At 48.7% G+C, this 24,450-nt stretch overlaps 2 protein-coding genes across 3 annotated transcripts in view; both read left to right on the top strand.

The window, feature by feature from the left end:
* Nucleotides 1-8,300, top strand: part of MYO15A (myosin XVA) — a 38,384-nt gene extending 30,084 nt beyond the window's left edge. The window contains exons 49-60 of the mRNA XM_087878718.1: nucleotides 5-87; nucleotides 621-751; nucleotides 1,929-2,023; nucleotides 2,297-2,374; nucleotides 2,922-3,018; nucleotides 3,606-3,766; nucleotides 4,127-4,251; nucleotides 4,523-4,656; nucleotides 5,376-5,509; nucleotides 6,120-6,260; nucleotides 6,899-6,913; nucleotides 7,356-8,300. Of these exons, the coding sequence (XP_087734844.1) occupies nucleotides 5-87; nucleotides 621-751; nucleotides 1,929-2,023; nucleotides 2,297-2,374; nucleotides 2,922-3,018; nucleotides 3,606-3,766; nucleotides 4,127-4,251; nucleotides 4,523-4,656; nucleotides 5,376-5,509; nucleotides 6,120-6,260; nucleotides 6,899-6,913; nucleotides 7,356-7,457 (1,296 nt within the window). The 3' untranslated portion in view covers nucleotides 7,458-8,300. The remainder of the gene's footprint in view (nucleotides 1-4; nucleotides 88-620; nucleotides 752-1,928; nucleotides 2,024-2,296; nucleotides 2,375-2,921; nucleotides 3,019-3,605; nucleotides 3,767-4,126; nucleotides 4,252-4,522; nucleotides 4,657-5,375; nucleotides 5,510-6,119; nucleotides 6,261-6,898; nucleotides 6,914-7,355) is intronic.
* An 801-nt stretch (nucleotides 8,301-9,101) lies between these two features.
* On the top strand, nucleotides 9,102-23,567 carry ALKBH5 (alkB homolog 5, RNA demethylase). Of its 2 annotated transcripts, none has more exons than XM_087878717.1 (5): nucleotides 9,102-9,187; nucleotides 10,670-11,822; nucleotides 17,099-17,179; nucleotides 19,493-19,648; nucleotides 19,788-23,567. In XM_087878717.1, exons 2-5 carry the CDS (start codon nucleotides 11,071-11,073, stop codon nucleotides 19,984-19,986), a joined length of 1,188 nt encoding a protein of 395 aa, XP_087734843.1. In that variant the 5' UTR covers nucleotides 9,102-9,187; nucleotides 10,670-11,070; the 3' UTR covers nucleotides 19,987-23,567. The 2 variants fall into 2 exon arrangements, with proteins under 2 accessions (XP_087734843.1, XP_034297407.3); XM_034441516.3 differs by lacking the exon at nucleotides 9,102-9,187 and adding an exon at nucleotides 9,240-9,936.
* The last annotated feature ends 883 nt before the right edge of the window (nucleotides 23,568-24,450 follow it).

Genomic DNA, 24,450 nt, shown 5'->3' on the forward strand with positions numbered 1-24,450 from the left:
CCAGCTCTGTGGAAACCACGAGGTCATCCGTGATGAAGTTTTCTGCCAGATCCTCAAACAGATCACGGACAACATCAGCAACAAGACGTAAGCCAACCCTTCAATCTTTCATGGCTTTCCGGAGTCCAGTGTTCCCCTCCCTAGAGTTCTCCAGGTGAGTTGTATTTCAACTCTCCTAGCTACTGGCTCAGGAGTATGGGAGTCGAAGTAGCATATATCCCAAGGAGACCATGTTGGAGCAAGCTGCAGTAGATAATAGTACAGTGTGGGCATACCCACCTCATATAACTCACCTTTAGTCCTTGGGCAGTCAAGGGACAGAGAATACTTTTCAACCCAAAGGAGTTTGGAGATAGAGCTGTTTTGGGGAAAACTTCCCCCAGTTGGGGCCTCTCAGGAGGAGGAAGGGACCCCTTCTTCTCTCTCTGGGGGAAGGCAGAAACACAGGCTCCTAATGTTCCAAGCCAGAAGCTGAAGTCTAATGCCAGGGAACCTTTGCCGTGTTAGCTCTGGGGTCCCAAGAGAGGCCAGGAGAACCAGTCCTGCTCCTATCTCTAGCTATGGGTAGAGCCTCCCCAAGATCCAACTGAACTTTCACACTGGTGTCTCCTTTGGCCTAGGGACAGCTGCCCAAAAGGATGGAGGCTTCTGTACATCCTGAGTGCCTATTATAGATGCTCCGAAGTCTTCAAGCCCTACCTTCTACAGTTCCTCCAGGAAGTCTCGGCCCACCCTGGTTTGCATTTCCAAGGTGAGCTGGTGCTGGAACTTTCCACGAAAAGACTCCCCATGTGGCCCAAGATTATTTCAACTCTGGCCTGTCCTAGGCTGCATAAACAGAAGGATAGAAACAAGATCACGTGAAGTGTTGCTACCACTTTATAAGGCCTTGGTAAGGCCACACCTGGAATCCTGCATCCAGTTTTGGTCGCCACGATGTAAAAAAAGATGTTGAGACTCTGGAAAGAGTGCAGAGAAGAGCAACAAAGACGATTAGGGGACTGAAGACCCTTACCCACTAATTTACGCATATGCTCACCTCTTAACTTTTTTAAAAAATTGAAAAAACAGCTACAAAAGACAATAGGGAATGTATTGAGGAAATCCTGGGGGTTTGTCCCTTGGCCCTCTGTACAGTCAATGCTCTAATCTCCCATTTCAAAGGATCAAACTGGAGTCTTTCAGGGTTTGGGTTTTATTATTTGCAATAACTGAGTTATTTTTTAAAAAAAAAACCCAAACATATTTGCATTACCAATAGTGGAAATCTCTCCTTCTCTCATCCACGTAAAACATTGCCTCCCTGGGGGGAAGTAAAGTGAATTAAATGCTTCGATTCCCAGGACAAGGCAGGTGTTAAAATCTAGCTGTTGGAGGAAGAAAACTGACAGGGCTTAAGCCAAAATTCATCAATCAAACGTACTTGCTCTCCAATCGCTAAAACGTGGAAATGAATCCATCTGCTCTGTCTACGGCTGGAAGAAAGCCTACTGGGTCACATCGCAGCCCAGGGTTATTTTCTCATTAATCTCTCTCCGGTGGGACAGAGGGGATTGGCAAAGATGGATGACCCCTAGCTTGGTTTCCAGCTGGGCCATGATTCCAGCCCATCAGCACCTCTCTCCGGCTGGAGAGGAACGCTGCTGCCATTGGAGAAAATCTGGCGCTTGGGAGGTTCTCAACCATGGAAGGTTAGGGAATGAATCAAGCAGGAAAATTGCCACCCATCCGGTCCTGCTTTTCAGGGCTCAGTAGCCCGCTCCAATCTATATGCTGCAGAGGGAAGCAAATATGGGCAGAGTGGTCTACCTAGGTTGGAGTGAGAAGATTTAATCTCATGAGTGGGACTTCTCCATGGGCGATTGAGAACGTTCCACCTCTTCTTTGGGGTGTTCACCTCTCTGCTTCTCTGCTTCAACCTCCATCAGGCATCGCCAAGGCCTGCGAGCAGAATTTGCTGAAGACTTTCAAGTTTGGGGGCCGCTGTGAGTTTCCTACTGCTGTGGAGCTCCAAGCCTTGGTGGTGAGTTCGGGAGGGAGGGAGGGAGGGAGGGAGGGAGGGAGGGAGGAAGGAAGGAAGGAAGGAAGGAAGGAAGGAAGGAAGGAAGGAAGGAAGGAAGGAAGGAAGTGATCATATCATCTGGGAAGGGGTCACCTAGAGAGGGATGGTGGCTTTGCTATTGGGCTGAAAGAGATGGGCAAGTAAGATGCCTCCATAGCACCCACTTTCCCATTTATGTCCCTAATAATTTTGCTTTTTGCTATTCTTCCTCCTCCTCCTCCTCCTCCTCCTCAGGCTGGAAGAAGTTCAAAGCGCCAGCTCTTTCTCCTTCCAGGAGGGATCGAAAGGCACCTCAAAATCAAAACTTGCTCGGTGAGTACCAAAAAACCAGCCTCCCTTCCCTGATCTGATGCAGCCAGCGAATAAAGAGGGAGTGTTTGTACACTAAACTCCAAAGTGGCATGTTTCAAGTGTCAACAATGCACCAGCTGGCAGCCCAGCATTCGCCTTCCACGAAATCTTGCAGAATATAATATCTTTCCTCTTGGTCTGTATGAGTTGTTTCCAGAGCTTACTCCGGAAAACCATGCCTATCTTTTCAGGAAGCAAACTTAAAGTTCCACTTAAAACTTTTATGCTCAAAATGCACTTTCAGCCAAAATGGGCCGAGTCCACTCTGTTACTTTTCCCAAAGACAGATCCTAGCCCACTTTCCCCCACAATGTCAGGTTAACATCATTTGTTCCTTCTCCTTTTTCAACATTTCCTCTTACAGCCTCCTCTACAAACACATAGACCCAACAATCTTCTGGCAGAAAAATTCTGCGCAGTTCCGACATTTGAACCTTCCACATTTTGACCTGTTGCTAGGCATTTACAATTCTCCTTGGTGCAACTTCCTGTCCATTCATTTTTCTAGGTAGCCCAGGATGTCATCGAAGAGATTTGCTTCGAAATGGGTCTGCACCAGCCGGAAACCTTCAGGGAATACATCATTTTTGCTGTCTCAAGTAAAAGTGAGTTGATGAGGCTACAAGGGAGATAATTTCCCTTATTCAGGCATCGAGAAACAAACACCTTCCTTTCTGTGGGCTGCATCTTTCAGATGTCCAGCTGCATCCATGCTACAAAGCCATCCAGCATCTCATAATTACTTGCAAATTTTCCTTAGGCCCCTAATTCCAGGGGGGAGGGGGTTACTTCTCCATCCAAGAAGCTGCTGCACCCTTATCTATCTATAATTCCCAGGAAAATTTATAGAAATGTTTAATGTGATGGTTAATCTGGTGAGCCCAGATTCTCATTCTTGGTTGGGTACCACAGAGTTCATTCATTGGAGCCATTGATGAATTTTTGTCTGTTCGTGTAATCCACCTTAACCTCAATATTTCGGATCCACTTGATTTAAAGCCAAGAGACGTGGCCTCTTTCTCTTGGTTTAAGCAGGAGAAATGTAGATATTTCCTTCAGATACTTGATCTCATGTGCAGAGTTGCAGAGAACCAACTGGTCCATCCATCGGCAAAGGGGAGCTTCTCACTTTGGCCCGCCCCGTTGTGTAGGTTGCTTCGAAAATTTGATTCTCTCTGTTTCCACATCCCAGATCAGAACGTCCGGCCTTTGGACAGGCGGGAGTACATCCTGGATGTCACCCTGGAAATGGAGAACGTGGACAGCAGCTACATGTTCTGGTACCGGCGTGTGATTTGGGCCCAGCCACTGAAATTTGACAATGAACTCTACGTCACCATGCATTACAACCAGGTGAGACCCTTTGAGGGAAATGTTGAGAGGAAAAACTCAAGATTTGGTTCTGTTCTGTGAAAACTCAATCACCCTTTCTTAACTTAACCTGATTTCGTTAGTTAAACTATACTAACCACATGGAAATACAGTAAATACTGAAACATTCTACAATACGATAATGCAATACCATACCGTATCAAAAGACTTTGAAATATACCGAACAGCTTGTGTTGCAGAACACAACCTCCTGCAAGCTGGTCTTTTCCAAGGGAGTCGAGCTTCATCTTCTGTCACCCACATCGAACTCATCTGGAGGGTCTCAGGTTGAGTTAAGGTGGCTTCCTGGCAGTGATGATGTCACTGGTGTCTCTCTCACAGGTACTACCTGACTATCTGAAAGGTCTCTTCTACATCTCATCTTCTGCAAAGCCAAGTGACCAACAGTTCCAGCAAATTTCCAAATTGGCTGCTCTGCAGCTCTGGGTGAAGGGCCTGGCAACCTTGTAGGTGCCTTTGAATTATGGTGGTGTTTGGACAAGGCTAATGCCGCAGGCAAGAGGGAGGATGACTCCTGGGACTCAAGGCTGAGTGGGCAAAGACTGGGTGGGATGGTCACCACCTTCTGGGTGTGAAGCTGTAGCACCACCCTTGGGGTTGTCATTCTCTGTCTCCTTGGCTTGGAGGCTTGGTGGAGAACTTCCCTTTAGCTCCTCATGCCCCTGTTTCCTCAGCTGTCTGTGAATTCTCACCTAGTCCTTCTGCTTCTCCTCCAAGAAGGGAAATTCAGGACTACATCCCACCCCAGTTCTACCATCTGCAGAAGGCTCAGGCGTGGATGGACATGGTGGCCCCCTTCATGCATCAAGCACAAGCCTTGAGCGCCCACCAAGCTCGGGCCCAATTCTTAGGTAAGGCCTTCTCCTTCCAAGGGGCCAGAAAGGGAGGGCAGACCAGCCAACCTTCTGGAATTCAGCTGCAAGAATGCTGGTTAGCCAAAAGAAATGCCTGCGATGTCACTCGGCCCTGTGTTTCTCGTTTCAAGAGTTCTCGGTTGCTAATCTCCCACATTCTCTGGCAGCTGCACAATAAACATACAAGAAGGGTTGGATGAGAGTCAAGTGAGAAAGAGCCCTACTTGATTGTCTGGATTTGAGGGTCCTGTGATTGTTTTGGAAAGCGGTGACCAGAGGCTTCCAGGAGATGACTTACGGAAGAAATAATCATCTCCTGCAATGACCATCAAGAGCATAAGTGTGATGTCCACACACTAAGAAATTCTTGATGTCTTATTCATGATTTAGGGATGGGGATAACCAACTTTGGCCCCTCAAAGACTTGTGGATTTCAACTCCCAGAATTCTCCAGCCATCAAGTCCACAAGTCTTTGAGTGGCCAAGGTTGAACATTCCTGATTTAAGGGATGCAATCCTCTAGTACTTTTAATTTCTTCTAAATGAGTAACCCTCGCACTGCTGAAGATTATGAATTCCCCAAGTTTGCAAGGAAGAGCTCTCCACAACCAGTTTCTATGTGGGTTCCGTTCTTGTTCTTCGTGGACAAGGAATTCAGTGACCTCCTGCTCCAGGTCCCCTTCTTTGAGCTGATGGTTGACCTCCATCCATTGTAGGGCTCCTGAGCGCCTTCCCCATGTTTGGCTCTTCATTCTTCTACATCCAGAGTTGCAGTAACAACACCATCATTTCGCCCTGTATCCTGGCCGTGAACCAGAATGGGCTGAATTTTCTCCACAAGGAAACTCATGTAGGTGTTGCGTGTTTGTTCCTTTGACATCTCAATAGATTTTCTTCTGTTCAGATCTCATTTGCTTGCTTTCTGCTAAGGAAAGGAAGCTTGGACTTTATGCCAGTCCTTGGGGAAAACCCTGCAAGTGGTTTACCAACAGATGATCCCGAGGATAATAAAAACGATGGGTTCTCTGCCTCAAAATATAGGGAATTTCATCTGCAGCATCAGAACAAAGCCCCCATTGAACAAACTACGAACAAAATTGATCATTGAACACCCCCAGACACATTCACACAATGTATGTATCAAAAAGGAAGAAAGAATAGGGAGAGGAGGAATCCTCTAGGATCAACCAGGTAGAAGGGAGTTTGGAGATTCCAAAGAGCTGTTTTGTGGGAGAATATCTGCAGAAACATTCTTGACTTCATGCAAGATGTGAATGGGATGGACATGGGCATTAAGTGACTACTACATCCAAGATGTGTGGGGTCAAAACCCAGCTCAGGGCATGGACTTCTCTAGTTCTTAGCCACAGGAGTCAGGGAAGGCCTGGGGAGACAGAAAACGAGCTTTTGGTTTAGACTGCTTGCTCTTCTTCTAAAAGTTTTCTCCTCCACTGTCCTAGCAACCCATTGTGACGTTCTCTCTGAAGGAGATCCACTCTACTCGGACCCAGAGACCCTCAGCCGGATCCAGCTACCCCTATGTGGAGATTATGCTGGGAGACCTGATGTCTCACAGGATCACACAGCTGCAGCTTAAGCAGGTATAGCAGGGGAAATGCAGGTCCCAGGAGAGCATCACAATTTCTCCACAGGAGATCTGGTCAAGGAAGTGGTTTATGGGTTTAAGGCTGTCATTCAAATGATTGAATATTTCTTAAAAAAAAAAAAAGTTAAGGAATTGCTTCTCAGGGAAATTATTGGGGAAACTAGAGAGGATTTTCTTAAGACTTAAGCTGGCTTTTTGTGCATACCCCTTAAATGTGTGGTGAAAATTTTGGGAGCTCTTTCTCAGACAAAGCAGTTGTCATATTTTAAGCCAAACATAAAACAAAACCAAAAGTCTGAAAGACAAGCAAAACGAGGAAGATTTATTTATTTATTCCACATAACAACTAAATAAAAAAATAAAATGAGAAAGATGCAAACCGTTATTTAAATCGATCTGTGGATTTGATTGTGGATTTTTGCAGCCAGAATTCTTGTTTTCTTTTTTTGAAAATTTAGACTGCCTGATTGTTAAGAATACAGCAAGTTTGGCCAGCCTGTTCAGAATATTGGCTCCGTTAAGATGTATTTTGACTTTGTTGGAAATATGTTGAAGCTTAACTCATTTTCCTCCTTTCTCTTTCTGTCTCCTTCCCTGTCTCTTTCCCTGTCTCCTTCCATTGGCTTTGTGAAGCTTAACCTTCAGATGGTAGGTGTTTTCCTCATCGTAATTCTGATAAGGTATTGGGGTGCAACCTTTGAAGTGTTCCAGATGCTTCACTTCATTTGTTTTGCTGTCTTAACCCCCCTTAATGTTTATTATGACATAATTAGGACATAATGTCCTAATGTTTCCTCTGTTTGTATCTATTTTGTGTACTCAATTCATGCTTATACTTACATAGATTACCCAACATGTTCTTGACAAATAAATAAAATAAAATAAAAAATATCTGCAGAGTAGGGCAAAATGGCTGTCCAGACGGGCTAGAACAGGAGTGTTGCTCTAGGATCCATGAGTTTAGGATGGGAGCATTAGAAGTGCTGGAACGCTGACCCACCATGGCAGACTATGCAGCTTTTAAAGTTCTGAATAAACCCTTGAGAGGCGCGTCCTGACTTTCGTTGTGTCCTCTTTTTCCCCCTCGCAGGGCCTGGAACTATGTCGTGTCATTGCCACCCACATGGAGAACCTGCTGCATGCCCGTGAAAAGCAGCTGACGCTGCCCCCAAGCGAGATTACTTTGTTGTGACTGGATCTGCTGCTCTGCGTCTCTCTCTCTCTCTTCCAGATTCCAGAAGAGATCCTGGCCCTACTACTGGAAGATATAGCTGAGCTGTAAACAGCTCATCCTATAGGATCCAATGACATCCACTTTGTCATCTCCAGATTTAGGGGTGGGAATGAGAGCAAGGTGACTTCAGGGCATCGCATCTGGATGGTTTGTGTGATGCAATAAAGCAGTGTTTCTCAACCTTGGTAGCTTGAAGATGGGTGGACTTCAACTCCCAGAATCCACCAGCCAGCAGCGCTGGCTGGGGGATTCTGGGAGTTGAAGTCCATCCATCTTCAAGCTTCCAAGGTTGAGAAACGCTGCAATAGAGGCTTCTGGTTTTCCCAGCTCCCTTCAGATGCTGAATTGGAACATGGACCGCCTAACATAGCGGCAATTCCAAAGAACTCTTAGAAGCATCTTGTATTTTTTTTCATGTGGACTAGAAGCCTCTGCTGTTTCATACAGACTTATTCTATATTAACCAGTTGACTTGCCCAACAAAATGTCGGCCAGACAACACATTCTCCTTTGGGTGTAAATTGGTGGTTATGGCCAAAGCGAGAAATTATTTTGCCAAGTTTTTACTTGGCTCAATATTCTGTTTCCAACAGCTGATGGCCAGATGTTCTATAGAAATGTCTGAGCAAAATAGGATGATGATTCATCTGTTGTTTGTATCCAGACTAAATATATGTATAAAGAAGTTTTTAGAATTGTTTTTTTTTAATAACTATTTTTCTCCTGTTTTATGGTTATGCCTCTCCAAACTGTAACTCTTTATTTATTCATTAATAAAAGCAGTTGATCCATCTTTAGAAACGACATTGTTTCATATTAGGGCAAGATACGGCAGCTGTATAAAATAGCGGCTTTGGAAACATGAGATCAGATTGCGAAGGTATCAGATTACTACAGGTAGCCCTCATTTTACAACCAACCGCTTGTATGATGGCAGCGAAAGTATTATAGCACTGGAAAAGTGACTTAGGAGTGTTCCCCTGTGATGGCGATTTGGGCACCTGCCAACTGACATGTCTTAAGAGGGGTTGCAGCGTTCTTCAGCAGCCAGAAGAGCAAAGTTCGGGGTGGCTCTTTTGCACTTCATTTAAGCTCTAAGCTTGGGTGCCCCCCCCCACTAAGTCGGAGCAGGGCCACCCATCCACCCACCCCCGATTGGCTCCATGCTCTGCAGCTCTATGGATTTCCATCTCCTGCTTTTGAAGTCCCCAGTGCCATTGGGATTTCCTAGTGGTCTCCCATCCATCGACGTCTTTGCTCCGCAGAGCTGCAAATGGGGCTCAGGCGGCAGCGCTTTGGCTTCAGTGGTGCTTTTCAACTTGCTCGGTGTGCATTGCCAAGGGAGGAGAGGCTTCTTACATTTTATTCATTTATTTTATTTATGTGCTGCCCATCTGGTCCCTGGGCCACTTTCGCTCTCTGCATTTGCAAACCAGACCCTTTAACAAAGGCCTTTTGGGGCTGCACGCATGCTCCCAAGGGCTGGCTGGGGATGATGGATCTGGATCCCTGGCTGGAAGAATCTGCAAAAGGAATTTCCCACAATGCTTCGGGGTTGGCAAGAGTCGCCTGCGCAAGGCATCATGGGAGGCGTTTCAAAGAGGAAGCAACTTCTTCGCTTGCAGTCACTTCGGCCGGCTCTCCGCGCGCGGATTTCACTTTGGCCAATCAACGAGCATCCTTTTCAGGTAACTCCGCCCGGCAGGGGAAGCGTAGCCAATCGGCGCCAAGGTGGCCACGCCCCAACCCTTACCTCAGTCTCCCAGCGTAGACTCGTTAGGCACCTTCACACCGCCGGCCGAGAAGATGCATGCTTTGTGCGCCTGCGCTGTTCCCCGGCTGAGCATGCGCAACGGGACCCCTCCAGCCCTCTTTTCACCACGCATTTTGATTTCCGGCCGCCGTAGGGGAATACCCATTGCATAACATTCACCGAGGGGCGTTTCGCACTTCCTGATTCGCGTTTTCTTCAGAAAGAAATCCTCCCCTCCCCCACCCCCGGAGCATTTCGCAGGAGAGTTCTGACTCTGAAGCGACCCCGCCCCCCCACCCACGTGCCGCTCTACCCCCTCCGCTCGTTGGTGGCGAGAGCCGCATGCGCAGAGCCCTCCCGGCCCAGAGCCCGCTTCCTTTCGTCGCGCGGCCGGGGCGGGGCTTGGCCGCGTCTGCGCAGTGAGGCGCGCCGGCGGCTGCGCCTGCGCGGGAGGCGCGGCTTGCGCTCTGAGGAGAAGGCGGAGGAGGATGCCCTGAAGTTATTTATAATGTCGGGCCGGCCGCGGGTGACGTAGCGAGCCGTCCGGGCAGCGGGAGCATCGGCGGTAGCCTCGTCCCCTCGTTCGCCGCGCCTGCGCCGCCATGAAGGGAGCCGGGCCGGCGCTGCGGCGGCAGCCGGGCTCGGGCGGCGCGTGGTGAGGGCGGGCGAGCCGGCCGGAGCGCGGTGAGTCCGGCCAGGCGAGGCCCCGGCGCCCTTCTTGGCCTCCCTCACACCCGGGGGTCCCTCGGAGGGGCCTGTCCTCTCCCCTGGGGGGCCTCATTGACTCTGCGGGGGGTCGCAGCCTGACCCCCCCCGTGGCCACGTGACAGGGAGGAGGGGTCCTGCGGGGGGGTCTCCTCCTCCTCCTCCCTGGGGGAGGGGCGCCTTGGGGGCCCCCACGAGGAGCGTCCCCACCTGGCCAGACCCCCAGCCTTTTGGGGGGGGGGGCTGATAAGCAGCAGAAAGCAGAATCGGGGGGGAGGGGAAGGTGGCGGATGTGGAAGGATCCGCAGGGGAGGAGCTGCCCCCCCTCCTCATTAGGGGGGTGGGGGGGCGGCAGGAGCTTTCCCCCCACCCGCAGGCTGCCTGAGTCACTTGTCGGGGAATCCGCGTGGCCGGCGGGGATGCTGCGCTTTCCCTGCTGGTGCCAACGGGGCCACTTCCTGCTCTGAGCCTGGTGGAGAAAGGGAAGGGGCCTAAGGGGCTCCTTTTGCGGGGAGGGGGCAGAGGGGAAAGGGAAGAGCAGCCGGGGCTCTTTGCCCTTCTCCTGCCCTCTTGGTCAGGCCTTCCTGACTTTGGTCCCTGTGCCCCCTTGCCCAGGGAAAGGCTGGCGGGATGGGTTCCCGGGGGGCACGGAAGGACTTTTCCTCAGCATCCCGTCTCCTGACCATGTCCTGTAATTTGTTTCTCTCTGCAGGTGTGAGATCTCCGAGGTCTTGGCACACACGTCGGAGGAATAAAATTGGTGGCTCCAGGTGGAAATGCCGGGCTCGGTGCCTGTCTCCCTTCAAGCCTTGGGTTGAAACTGAATAAGTAGCTTTCTCGCAAGACTCGGAGTCCTCTTGCCCCTGTTCCGGGGGGGGGGGGGCAAGGGGGAAACTCTTGGAAGGGAAGGAGGGGGCATCCTCCCCATCCGGAAAGGCCCTTGATCAGGGCGGAGGCCAAACTGTAGGCCTTTGGCTTTCTTTCCTCCCGGGGCTCGTTCTGCAACGCCAGACCATGCCGTGAATATTATAGCAGGCCATCCCTCTCACCAGCCCTTCCAACCGCACCTCAGGGAATTTAACCGAGAGGGCAGCAGTGACCAGGGGACTGGCCATGGCTGGGAGTGGATATACGGACCTACGAGAGAAGCTCAAATCGATGATGCCTTACCGGGACGGCTACAAGAGCAGCAGCGGCAAGAGCAGGCGGGATTCTGCCGAGTCCCCCTATGGAGCTGGGGGGGGAGCCCCCGAACGCAAGCGCAAGCACCACCACAATTCCGACTCGGAGCCTTCCGACTCTGAAGACCCCCCACGGGAGGAGGAAGAGGAAGAGGAGGCCCAGAAGGTCAAAAGCGGCATCCGGCAGCTCCGCTTGTTCAGTCCTGAGGAATGCGTCAAGATCGAAGCACGCATCGATGAGGTGGTCTCCCGGGCCGAGAAGGGCCTCTATAAAGAGCACACGGTGGACAGGGCCCCACTCCGGAACAAGTACTTCTTTGGGGAGGGCTACACCTATGGGTCTCAGCTGCAAAGGCGAGGCCCCGGCCAGGAGCGACTGTACCCGCGGGGGCAAGTGGATACCATTCCTGAGTGGGTTCACGACCTGGTCATCCGCAAGCTGGTGGAACACCGGGTCATCCCCGAGGGCTTTGTGAACAGTGCGGTGATCAACGACTACCAGCCGGGGGGCTGCATCGTCTCCCACGTGGACCCCATCCACATCTTCGAGAGGCCGATTGTGTCGGTGTCTTTCTTCAGTGACTCAGCACTCTGCTTCGGATGCAAGTTCCAGTTCAAGCCCATCAGGGTCTCCGAGCCGGTCTTCTTCCTGCCCGTGCGAAGAGGGAGTGTCACTGTACTCAGGTAAGGAAATGCCGCCCTGGGGGCTCCCCTGCGCTTGGCCTCTTGTCTCACCTGCCTGCCCAGTGACTTGGTTTGCTCCAGGCCATCTGAGCCCTTTTCCTTTCTGCGGTTGATTCTGAAAGAGGGGATGTTTGACCGCCATATTAGAACAGAATAGAGCTGGAAGGGACCTTGGAGGTCTTCTAGTCCAGCCCCCTGCACAAGCAGGAGGACCTATACCATTTCAGACAAATGATGGTCCAGTCTCTTCTTAAAAATCTCCAGTGATGGAGCACCCACAGCCTCTGAAGGCAAGCTGGTCCACTCTTAATTGTCCTCACTGTTAGGAAGTTTCTTCTTAATTCCAAATTGCTTCTCAATTAGTTTCCACCCGTTGTTTCTTATCTTGGTCTTTGGTGCTTTGGAGAATAATTTGACCCCCTTTTTGTGGCAACCCCTCAAATACTGGAATAAATACTGGGTTAGAGATTCCTTGTTGAGCCGCAAAGGATTTTGCTGGCTCAGTCTGCCTGGATGTAAGCGGTTCTTGTTTATTGAAAGGCTGATTTTCAAGCTGTCTTCCGGGAACTTCCAGAGTCTTCTAAGAGAGGCTCAGTTCACAAGGTCTGTTGCGATGAACAAGCCTCAATATTTGGTTTTAGCCATCTTGCTAATATGCTGTTGGGCCCAGAGAAGTCGTTTCACAGCACGGTCCCAGATTTGCATAAGATAAGATCATAACCGGGTTGATGACGTGAGCTAAGTGTGCAATTTAGATTGCAGCTGGCAGAACATTTGAGTTCCAGGCTTGGTGTGGGGTGACTCCACAGAGAGCAGGCAGTCTTGAGAACCGTAGAGGCTGAAGGAAGCTTGATGTGAGCAACATAGGCGTTGTAACGGTAGAAAGTAGTTCGTTTTAAGATAAGTGCAGAGCAGCGTGTCCAGAATAAGAATAGTTAGTGCCCTCCATGTTAGAAGAAAGAGCAGGGTGGGGAGAAAACCCCAGAAGATCATACGGGAGGCATCAGGAATCGAGGCAGAAGAAGGGACATCCTGCCCTACTTCACGCATCTTCTGCAAAAGGCTTGTGTGGGTTTGCACCTCTGCTGGAAATGTTTTGACTGCCAGGGTGCACCTTCCAGCTGAATGTGAGCCTAATGACTTGCTCAGAATGCAAATTGGAGAACGGCATGACTGATCAGTTCCCTACGGCAGCATTTTAAAGAACAAGACGCAACCTCGGCAGCGCACAGGAAGGCAACGACGGAGCAAATGCTAGGCCTGAGGGTCTCTTCTGAGCCAGCAGTTAACCTCTGACGTTGGCCCCTAGGGAGGGCATGGCCTGGTGAGGAGGACTTACCTACCATGCTCATCATTGAGGGCCGAGACTTGTCCTTTCCTATCAGGTGGATTTTGCAGAAGGTCTTAGTTCTCTAAAACAATGACTTCTTCTTTTTTTTCTGGAGGAGGGAATAATCATTCAGCGATTCCATCTAGAACAGTTTCTGCTAAAGCTGTAAACTGCAGCTGTAACTTGCAATCCTTGGCTCTCTTTTTTTTTTTTTCCCTTTTCCTGTACATCCCACCACTTTCTAGCTCTGATTTTTTCCCCCTGTAAAACACAGGATGGAGATGATCCTGGATAATGAGAGATAGTATTGCCTGTGGCAATTAGCACCTCGTGAAGGTGGTGCCGCTGCTTCTTCACAAGCCCCAAGTGTGAACTAGTACAAAATGCTGGGTCAGGACAAACTCGTGACAAACTGTATTTATAGGCTTGTAAGCCGGAACCAGTTTTCTGCCAGGATGAGTCAAGCCTCCCTAATGATTCAGCGTTGCCATGGTAAATGGAGGGCAACCGATCGTTTGGGGGGTCTGAGGAGTGAAGGTTTCTCACTCTTGGAAGTGCTCCGTGAGGGGTAAGGTGATCCCCTGCTTGCCTTGGTAAGCTGATCTCCACGCGGTCTGGGAGGAAAGCGTCTCCGCAGCACAAGCAGAGTCTTACACAACGGCCCAGGTGCATCAATAACAAAGAGAAGCAAAAACTGAAGTGTTATGTCCAGGGCGCCTCCCACATATTAACTAAGGTTCGTGCAGGAGACAAAGTAGCCTCGACAGTCAGGAAGAGGCCAAGCAGCCGCATAGAAAAATGACCTGCAAATCTGAGGTGTTTTTGGTAGCAAAGGAGTTTTAGGCAGAGTGATTGCTGAGGATTCTTAGATGGCTTATTTGTACATGTAGCAAAACACATTCTTGTGTAGTTGGCAGGTGGTCATTGGCCTTCTGCTTTCTAGCACAGGAGGAGGCTTCTAATTCACCTGTTTATTCACCTGCATGGCACAGCCAACACCCCCAAAAGATACCAGGACAGTTGACCCAGGAGAGCAATCTTATTAGCACAGGTAGCTGAGAAGGTATTATATTCACAGCTTTTGCATTCTGCCTAGAAGTTGCTTCTTTGGGCCTTCAGGTTTGGACCTTTTCGTTGTTAATTTTGGCTGGGGATCACCATGGCTCTCTGTTTCCTGTGTCGAGCTGGGCCTCCTAAGAAGCTGAGCATACTGCTTTTTGCCACTTACAAAGCCCACCTGTGTTTCGGATTGCCCAAGTTGGGAGAAAAAAGAGGTTCTAACCAAACTGGGGGAGCCCTTTGGTGAGCAGGTTTACAAAACCACCTGAACAGAGAGCTGCTTATCTCTTTCAAGATAACCTCCGCTTCCTCTGCCAGTTTACCAAGGCAACCTGTGGGGTTTTTCTCCCCAGAAACCTGGTACGGTTACAATAGGGCCAAGGGCACCATGCAGTGCCTTGACATTTATTTCCTGGCAGGCTGGTTTCCAAGGTAAGGGGAAGACATCTCGCCACTAAATGCCCTTTAAACAAGCAGTTTAGACTTCAGTCTGCGGGCAGCAAGTAGGTGCAGCGTTCTTATGCATTAACTTTAAAGTTTTGCTGGTTCAGAAGGGGGGCAGCTTCCATTTCTTTCAGGTTTTCTTGAAACAACCAGCAGAGTCTTCAAATCCAGCCAGTGAGCCGGATCTGAACCTTCAGCCAAAGAAGTAGCAACTTCTGAATGCAGCTGCCTTTAGGAGCTATAGGGGCAGGTAGGCAGGGACACGTTCTTAATCCTGCTTAATCAGAGGCCTCCTGCCAAGATGGCACTGAGCAGAAATTACGAGAAGCGGAGCGGCCTGTATTCCTTCTCCATAACGTCTGGTGTTATGTAGATTGATTTGTGTTGATTTCTCTTGAGTTACACCCCCCACCCCCATCTTCTAGTATTCGTCACAGCTTCTCCAAACCCATCCCCTGGCTCTTTCTAGGCTGTGCTTTCTGATATTTACAGTTGCAAGCCTTGTTCCTGCGTTTGTGTTGTTTGCGGTAGGAAAGGACAAGCGTTCCACAACTACACACAGCCTTTGCAACTGATCAACCAAGTTGGAATGTTTTCTTTCTCTTAATAGGTAGCCAACAGGTTTTTGTTTTGTTTTTTGCATTAAAGATAAATGAGAACAGTTCCGTTTCTATCCAGTTCTGGACAAAGCTTGATTGTGGACGCTGAGTGAACTTGATGAAATTATTGGGAACGTCACCATATGGTGACACTCTTAGAATAGCTGAGATCACTCATGTTGGAAGGCAATGCATTTGACATGTGTTTCCACTGCCGGCCAAGGTTGGATTAATAGCCATGACGGTTCCAGTGGATCTTGGTAACAAAACTAGAGTCTTAACCACACCGGCTTTATAGGGAAGGGTGGTTTTTTTTCCCCCCCTTTTCTTTTCTTTTTCTGTTCAATTGTGTCCAATTCTCAGAAACTGCCTGGACAAGTTACTGCAGTTTTCCTGGCAAGGTTTTTCAGAAAGGGTTTGTATTGCCTCCTTCTTAGGCCTGGGAGAAAGTGATTAGCCCAGGGTCATTCTGCTGCTTCATACCTAAGGTAGGACTAGAACTCAGGTCTCCCTGATTTCTGGCCTGATGCCTTAACCACTATGCCAAAATGGCGCTCGTGAAGAAGTTACCAGACTGCAAATCAAACATTCCCCGTAGGAGTTAATCTGAGGCCCTTCCTTCGAGTGTCTTGCCGCCCAAGCCATAGCAGCTGGTTGTAAGAGAGAAGATAACCCCCCTGTTGTCATTTCTGTCTCCTGGAGGTACCGGCCCCAAATCCTAATTACCGACCCAGCCTTTTAATCTACCCAGCTTTTCAAATTTATGCTCACCTATTTGGCCTCAAATTGGTTTCATTCTGTTTTTACTTCACACACGAGTGTTGCTTAAGAGACATCCTGTGATCCATAGCCTTGTTATTTTCTTGCATTTAAGTGTCCCAGACGTAGCTTTGTGAGGTGTGTACCAGTTAGTACCAGTTAGTACCGACCAGATAACTTACAAAACAAGAATTGGAGTTTAGTCCTGAAACTTTTTTCTCAGAATTGGGGTTGGTTCTGCAAAACGTTACTATCTCAGTGCATTTTCTTAGGATTTTGGTAGCTGGCTAAAGAATACCCATGAGTTTATGCTATATGACCTGTCTTGGCCTCTTGAGCTGCTGAGAGCCGGCCTTTTAGACCACAGACACTTGGTTATACTAGCTGTGCATAGCAAAATATTCCTGAGTTTGTCAAACTGACCAAGAGCTTGAAGAGTGTTATTTTTTCATAGAAAGATCTGGTATCTAGATCTGGTATCTAGCAAAGACAGGCTTGGCTAGCACATAGGGGTCTCGATGATGCTGTGATGTAAATCCAGCCTACCAAGGAATTTCAATGCCGCCTAATTTTGGGGGAATGGCAGTCCCAATACATCTAGGAGAGCTGTTGTGTTCTTTTGTCTTCTATCTCCTCCTCTGTAACATTGTCAGAATAGATGCTCATCTGATCTTTGGTCAGAAAAGGATCAGAGTGGAATATCAGGATATAAATCAAATATCTTTATTACAGTCTTTGACCAACCTGTGATATCAGGATATTGACAGGAGCTAGGAAAATTCAAAGCAATTTGATTGGAGACCCGAAGTATGCGAGAGGACCCCACTTGTGGTGGGCCAATATTTGTGGCTCATTGAGTTAAGGATTTGGGGGAGGCGATGGAGTGCTATAAGTAGTATTGAAAATGGGGGAGCCCCTTGAGCTATGGAGCCCCAGATAACTTTTCCTGCAAGGCCTGGCCAATCATTCTTTGACAGAGGCACAATGTTTAGCAGCCCTTCAAGGAGCAGCCGTGGTTGCAGACTTGGTAAGAAAAATTCCCAAAGTAAAATCCTGTGCTCTAAAGTCCCTTTTGTTTCACACAGTGGCTACGCAGCTGACGAAATCACACACTGCATTCGACCACAGGATATCAAGGAGAGGAGAGCTGTGATCATCCTTCGGAAGTGAGTGGCGGGATCTCTTTGAAGGGAAAGCTATTTTCCTGTTTGTCTTATTTGCTGGTTTCCGATGGTTCCCTTGGATTTAGTGCAACTGATGCTGACCCGTTGTCCGTGCTTCCTCCGTCCTCCTGCTTCTGAGGTGTTGCCTCTTGAAGCATTTATTTAAGGAGGGGGCAGACTTCTCGGACCTTTCTGTAGACATGAATCACTGAACCATGAGCAGTTGGAGAAGCCAAGAAAGGACCTTCTTAGCACACAAATGTCTTGCCTTGTTTTTTCAGAACTTGCAACTGGGGGAGGTTGGACGCGTGCTAGGTCAGCGCTTCTCCAACCTTGGCAACTTTAAGCTATGTGGACTTCAACTTCCAGAATTCCCCAGCTGCTACACCCCAGTAGAAGGCAGAGGCTCTGTTTGAAATTGTGTTTGAAAACTTGAATGCTTCCAGCCGTTTTATACACAAGGGAAACTTGAATTAAACTCAACCTTGTGGTTCCACTATGGCCTCATGCTGTCATCCAGCCGATAGTCCCAGGCGGTTATCCCAGGATACCTGCATCCTGCTAGCAAAGTCTTCTGCAGACTGGAAGTAGATTAATTACTGCTGTAGTCCACAGGGAAGCAATGGTGTCATCTGATTTTTGTTAACCTCCGGTAATTTGTATCAGGAAAGCAGCTAGAAAAGAGCAAGGAGGCTTTGAGACTCGCACAGTAATAATTACCTTGTAAGATTATACCTCGTCATTATGCTCCCGTAAGCACTTGAGGTCACAACAATGGAACAAAAGCTGGAATATAAACTAAAATTCTATCCAAAACTAGACCATGAAGATCAATAATTAAAAGCCTTTTATGGAAGAGTGGCAGCTAAAGGCATCTTCCCGCAAAGAGCATTCCAGTACAGTATTGCCTACTGTAGCCATACCTGCGCTAGCCAGATCAATTTCTAAAGGGCCTCCTTTGTTGATCTCAAAACACCTGGGCAGGTTCGTAGAGAGAGAGGCGGTCCTTTGTTGCTTTCGCACTTGCGATGCCCACGCCAACATCTTGAGTTGTGCATGTGAAGCTTCCACCTGCCAGCACAGATCTTCTGGTGCCATCGCACGCTCCCTGCACCTTCTGCCGGTCAGCAGCTGGCCCTGCGCTTATCCAGCAGTGCAGCACTGCGCTGTGTGCCAAGATCGGTGCACACGTCTCAGTCTTGCAGTCCTGGAGATCCGGCCTTTTGCCAAGAGAGACGAGGGAGAGAGCACGTTGCGGGGAAAGGATCTGGCATGGATGGAGTGGAAATTCCCTTCAGCTGCCTGGTTACCGTGTGGTCATAAACACTTCAGGGCAGCTGAAGTGTTTTTGTGGGTGGGTGGGGGACTCTTCTTATAGGCCAGGAAAGTCGTTGATGAACATGGAGCAGAAGGAACAGCCGGGAACAAAAAAAATGTGCCCAATTTCTAGGGTAAACAGAGACCAAAAAACGCTTCAGCGCAGCTTGGTCCTCGGTGGCTTTTGCGAATGTGTGAATTTTCCGCTGTCCTCTTACTGCGAGGCAGACTTGGGAGCCTGTTTGAATGTTAGGGTCGGTACTGAAATATCAAAAGGCATCTCAGTTTCTCGGCCATTGGCTACTTTTTGTGGCTGCTTCATCCCTTTAAAATGTCTTAAAGTAAACATGTTAGCATGGAGCAGTTGGGCTCTTTAAAACATAAGGAAGTTTGGACAGAAGCGGGTTGAAAATGAATGATGAGAAATGATAAAATGGTTTTGTTTTTTTTTAACTAGCAACAAAGGGCACCCTGGCTCTTTTAAAAGCTGCTTTTGTTCTAAACTGAAACCGGCCCTTTCTCCCCCCCTGATGCTTGGGAGAATGCCTGGTCAGCCTGACTTCCCATTTTAATATTAGTTTGGAAGTTTCCATTTTGCCCTTATGGAATGGGTTTTTTTAAAAAATTTTGCATTTATGTACTAACTGCTGTGCTTCAGTCATGCGGGATGGCGCAGAGGGTTGCACTTATTACACGGAGCCCTCTAGTTACAACGGTTCGCTTAGTGACCGTTGAAAGACAGCGTCACTGGAAAAAGTTTCTTATGACCATTTTTCACACTTACAACCGTTGCAGCATCCCCTTGCTCACCTGATCAAAATCCAGATGCTTGGCAACTGACTCCCATACCCTCTTTTGACAAGCAAAGTCAGTGGGGAAGCTGAGTTTCGCTTAACAACTCTGAGCATTCAGACTTGTGTGGGTGTGTGAGACGCAAGGTATTTTGTGTGATGAGTGGCCCCTGGTGACGAATGCTGTGGTGCTGTCTAATATTTCCAGAACCAGAGTAGACGCCCCCCGGCTGGAGACCCGATCGCTGAGTAGCTCTGTGTTGGTCCCTGGCTACGCTTCAGACCGCCTGTCAGGGAGCAATCGGGACCCCATCCTGAAGCCAAAGAGGTCCCATCGCAAAGCAGACCCTGACGCAGCCCACCGGTAAGAAGCTCCACGGGAGGCAGGCTGGCACTGGGGGGCAGGGGGGGGGACACACACACGAGACTGTGGTTGGGTGGGATCTCAGCCTTTCCGAGTCAGTCCATGCATGCAAATCTCTTTTTCTTCTTCCTTCCGGCAGACCTCGAATTTTAGAGATGGATAAAGAGGAGAACCGGCGCTCGGTCCTCTTGCCTAAACACCGGAGGCGGAGTCATTTCAGCTCTGAGAACTATTGGCGAAAGTCTTACGAGTACACAGAAGACTTGGAGGAGGAGGAAGAGGAGGAGGAGGACGACGAGGGGAGTCCGGCGCGGAAAGTGAAAATGAGGCGGCATTGAGGAATTCTTTGACACCCACATCCTCCTTCCCCAGTCTTAGAGGTGATGAGACTGGCCTTCAGGCTGTGAAATTGAATCTTTCCCCTTGACCCTCTCTGAGTTATTTCTCCTTTAGCTTCAAGGTTATATTGCCCCTTCTCTTCCTGTTTTATCTTGAAAAAGAGCTGGAACAAATCTGGCTTCCTCCCTCTTTTCCTTCCTTCCTTTCTCCCTCCCTCTTTCCCTCCCTCCCTCCAGCATCCACGCTGACTAGGATGTATGTGGTGCCACCTGCCCGCTTTCTCGGGGCAGGTGGCCATGCCTCATAGCAGAGGCAGCTCTTTTTTTTTTTTTTTTTAAAGAGGAAAAAATAAAACAAAGCTCCGTGGTTCCATCAGAGGCGTTGGGCTGGAGCAGATTTTGAAGATGCCAAAAAGCGATGCGTTTTGAGTACGCTGAGGGCTGGCAGAGTTTCCTCTGCTCCGAAGCTGCTGCTGCTGCTTCCTCTGAAGGCTCCCCCCCACCCCTCGCAGCCTTTTCACACCGCCACGGACACGGCGATGCCTCTCTCTCTCTCTCTCTCTCTTGCCCCCTCCTTGCTCCGTCTTGCACCAAAGGGCTCCCAATGCTGACTATTGCGAGAATTTTTCTCCCGCAGTGTTGAAAAAGCTGCTTTCCTCCAGCAACTGGAAGTCCCGGCCAGCTCCTCTCAACAACACCGGACGGCAAAGCGTATAGGACATGTTGCACTTTAGTGTCAGGGTTTATTCCCCCCCACAGCCCCTGCCCCCCCTCCCCGTTTTTGTGTGTCCTGTTTGATGCCATAACATTTCCCCCGTTCCCTTCCTTGCTTGGGCTAGCAAGCACCCGTGTTTTCCTGCACTGCTGCTGCTAAGAGTTTAGTCTGTTTTCTTTCTCTGAAGGAGGTCCGGCAGTCCCACCTTGGGGCTGCTGCTGCTGGAGGGCTCTTTAAGGGAGGTGGGGGGCGCCTGGCCAGAAACCCCAGGTTCTGCTCAAGTCTTCACACTAACAGCACAGGGGGCAGGCAACGTGGGGGCTGGGATTCCAGCATCAGAGAGAAGGGGAATTGTTCATTGAGCCCAGGAGAATGACCTGTTGAGCTGGGGGGGGGGGTCTCTTCCCTGCCCTCGTGCCCATGTTTTAGCAAAGAATTTTTATTAATATTGCTTCCGATGCCTGAATGCCAGCCTTAGGCTGCTGTCCTCGGTCCTTCGAACCAGATGGTCAGTTATTAGAAAGCATTGATATTTCAGAGGTAGAGGGGCTGTTGGTGGAGCTGTTCTCGGCTCTTGGTCCCGTTAGGTCTGGAGTGTCTGCCCTTGGCACCCCTGAGACTCCTGGACTTCAACTCCCAGGATTCCCCAACCAGCCATGCTGGGAGTTGAAGTCCACAGGTCTTAAAGTTGCCACGGTTGGACACCCGTGTATTAAGTGGAGCCGTTTCGTAGTGAGCAGGGCTGGAGCTGCCAAGTTGGCACCACATGGGAAACAGGAAGGTGGTTCTGCCCCAGGCAGGAGAGGAGGTTAGGTGACATCATCAGTCCTGTTCTCTGCCCTCTCTGAGGCGTCTCGCCAGTAATCCCCACGTCTCAGCCTGCCAACCCCACCTCCCCTGTCCACCTTCCGTGATCTTACGGCCTGTTCTACCTGCATGACAAGGTAATGTCAGCGCCAAACATTGGGCCTCGTGTAGCCTCAGAAAACCCCCAGTTTTACTCTGGGGGTGGAGATACCATTTCTCCTGTGGCTTTGATCTGAATGCCTGCTGATAAAGACGACTCTTTGAGTTGTGAGAAGGTGGTTCTTTTCTGGGACGCCTGGCTTCCTGCCTTCTGGAGCAGAGAACAGAGTTTGTCTCACTGGCGCTTGGTTACAGCGTGGCACCACGGGGGGCTTTAAAGCAGGCTGTGCCTCTCCTTTCGTTGATTGTGCGGCTGCAGCTATTGGCTGGGGAGTTGAGAAAATGGTTGGGAGAAGGGATCCCTCTTTCTCGTCTCGCGTACCTGCGTAGGTGAGTGAAGCAGAAGAGCTAACGCAGTGTTTCTCAACCTCAGCCACTTGAAGATGTGTGGACTTTTGGCTGGCTGGGGAATTCTGGGAGCTGAAGTCCACACATCTTCAAGCGGCCATGGTGAAGAGCATCGTCCTAACATCGCTGGCAGGTCCCAAAAGAGCCTGATCAGCAGCTTATGGGAGGCGTAGGATTTGGTATCTCGGAATACATCCAGCTATTTCTGCTTTGCTATTTGCAGAGAGTGGCCAGTTTGGAGTTTTGACTAAACCAAGACGGGCAGTTCGGCCTTCCGGTGTTTTTAGGAAAAGTGGCCATTGTGTGTCTTTGTCCAGCAGCCTAGCCTAGCTCAGCCTCTCCCGGCAGGAAATCCCAGGACCTTGAGCAAAAGCGAAATCTTCCATGCTGGGGATGGGCTGGCTCGGTGGGAAGGTCGGCCGCACCTGTGTCCCGTTTTTAGTTTTTAATGTTTGGCTTGAGGGTTGTTTCTCACGGCCAGGGCAAGGTCAGCCTTTGATGAGAAAGCAGAAGGAGCTTGTTAGCTAGCCTGCTGCTTTATTTTTATTTGGTTTTATTTTATTTCTTTCTGCCTCCCCCTGAAGCCTTTCCTGCCAGGAGGGGGGAAAAATGCGTAGGTGGCTTCTCCGAGCATCTGGCCGACTCTGATAGACCCGTGGCCTTATCTGGTCCTTGCACCTGTTTCGGTGCTGGTTGCATCTCTCCGGGAACTCCACCAACACGGCAGTGGCCGACATCTGCGTCCCCCAAGGCTTGATATTCTTGGAACAGCATGCAGAAAGTTGAACAGGAGGGGGTCTCCACGCATGCTCTTTCCTTTCCCTATAGATCTCCCCCCACCTCCCCTTTGTTGGTTGACTGGGTTGTCAGAGGCTGATGTTTCAAGGGAACACTCCATTGTGTGAGTTGGAAGACCTTCGAAGGAGAACCGAAATCCTTCTTTTAGTGCTGTTAGTGTGAGGTTTCAGAGGGGCCTCCCCGGAAAAGTATCCTGCCTTAGCCTGTCAATCATACCCAAACTGTTGCTAAAATCTGGAATTGGCACAACTGGGATCTCTCTTCCAGCAGATTATAGCTGGTTTAGCTTTTCCCAGGGGTGTCGAACCTGCTAAGACTTTTTATTTTGCTTTAAAATGCACCTGGGTTTTCTCTCCTAGCACCACCCGTTTCCTTCCAAGCACACACTTTAAAATAAAGTTCTGGCTGACTTTTTGTGTTTTTTAAATAAATAAAAAAAAATCTAATTGTTTTGTTACAAATAAAATAAGTGGCAATATTTTTTTCGGTAAATTTTTCATAGGAAAAAAGTGTGATTTGTAAACAAATTGTACAGTTCTGAAGTTTGGGATACATAAAATAACTGTACTGAGTGGCACGCTGTAAATGGGGTGGGGGGGAGAGATTATTTTCCGTACAGTGTATTTGGGGAGAAATCTTTTAATTCGGGTTGATTTAGGAAGAAATATAGTTCCCTGTCAAGGGTTTGAATTTTTTTTTCTTGTATAGAATGCTGCATTTAACTAAATAAAAGCTGAAAGCATCACTTGATTGACTTCGGTGTTTGGATCGGTGTTTTTTTTTTTTTTTAATTGCGCAGTGCTACTTCAACACTTGTTTATGCCTTGAAAGTTTTAGATGTGTTTCCTATATTAACCATAACCCTTAATTGCAATAGTAAAAAATAATTCAAACTGAGAGAAGGAGACTGGAAAAAATGAATGAAAAGTGGAAAAAAGAAAAACATTATAAAGGATATAAGGAAGTGACTTCCAGTCTTCATTACAAGGACTATAAACAAATTTAATAACTCTTCACCCCCTGTAAGATTAAAAGGGTATCTCTCCATCCCATATCCTCTCCCTCATCTACAAGCGAATCTGTAAACCGACTTTTCAATCCTGGAGTCGGCAAAAAGTCCATAAAGGGTTTCCAAAACATTGCACACAAATGTTTTCATCTTGATCAAGTAAACCTACTTTATACTCCTTCCTTTTACTTCTAACAGTCTCCTTTAATTCAATCAAATATTCTTGTGGGACTTGATTTCTCCGTTTTCTTAGAGAAGCACAGATCTCTTCAAGGTTTTATAATAAGCTTCTTCGTAGGTCCAATTAGAAAAACCATTTTCCATGGCCATTGTCTTGGCTTATCGTTTGTATTCCCCTTTTAAAATTTAAAACTTTAGCCAGTTTTCCTTTGTATATCCAGTAAAGTGTCTTTTCCGAATCCTTCTCTTGGCCTGCCATTTGAAGTTTCACTTTTGGTACTTTCTCTGCCATGTCGAATAAATTTTTTCCGGCCCTCCTGATTTTGCAACGAGCACCGAGGCAGTTTCTCTTTCGTGAAAGCTGGACCTGAATGGCCAAGCAGCTTTTGGATTTTTGCATTTTTCTCTTAACCCACAAGGTGGTGCAGGATGCCAAGCTAAAGGCTGG

Source organism: Pantherophis guttatus, chromosome 14 (genome assembly GCF_059756535.1).
Source record: "Pantherophis guttatus breed Tessera chromosome 14, ASM5975653v1, whole genome shotgun sequence".
Classification (NCBI taxonomy): domain Eukaryota; kingdom Metazoa; phylum Chordata; class Lepidosauria; order Squamata; family Colubridae; genus Pantherophis; species Pantherophis guttatus.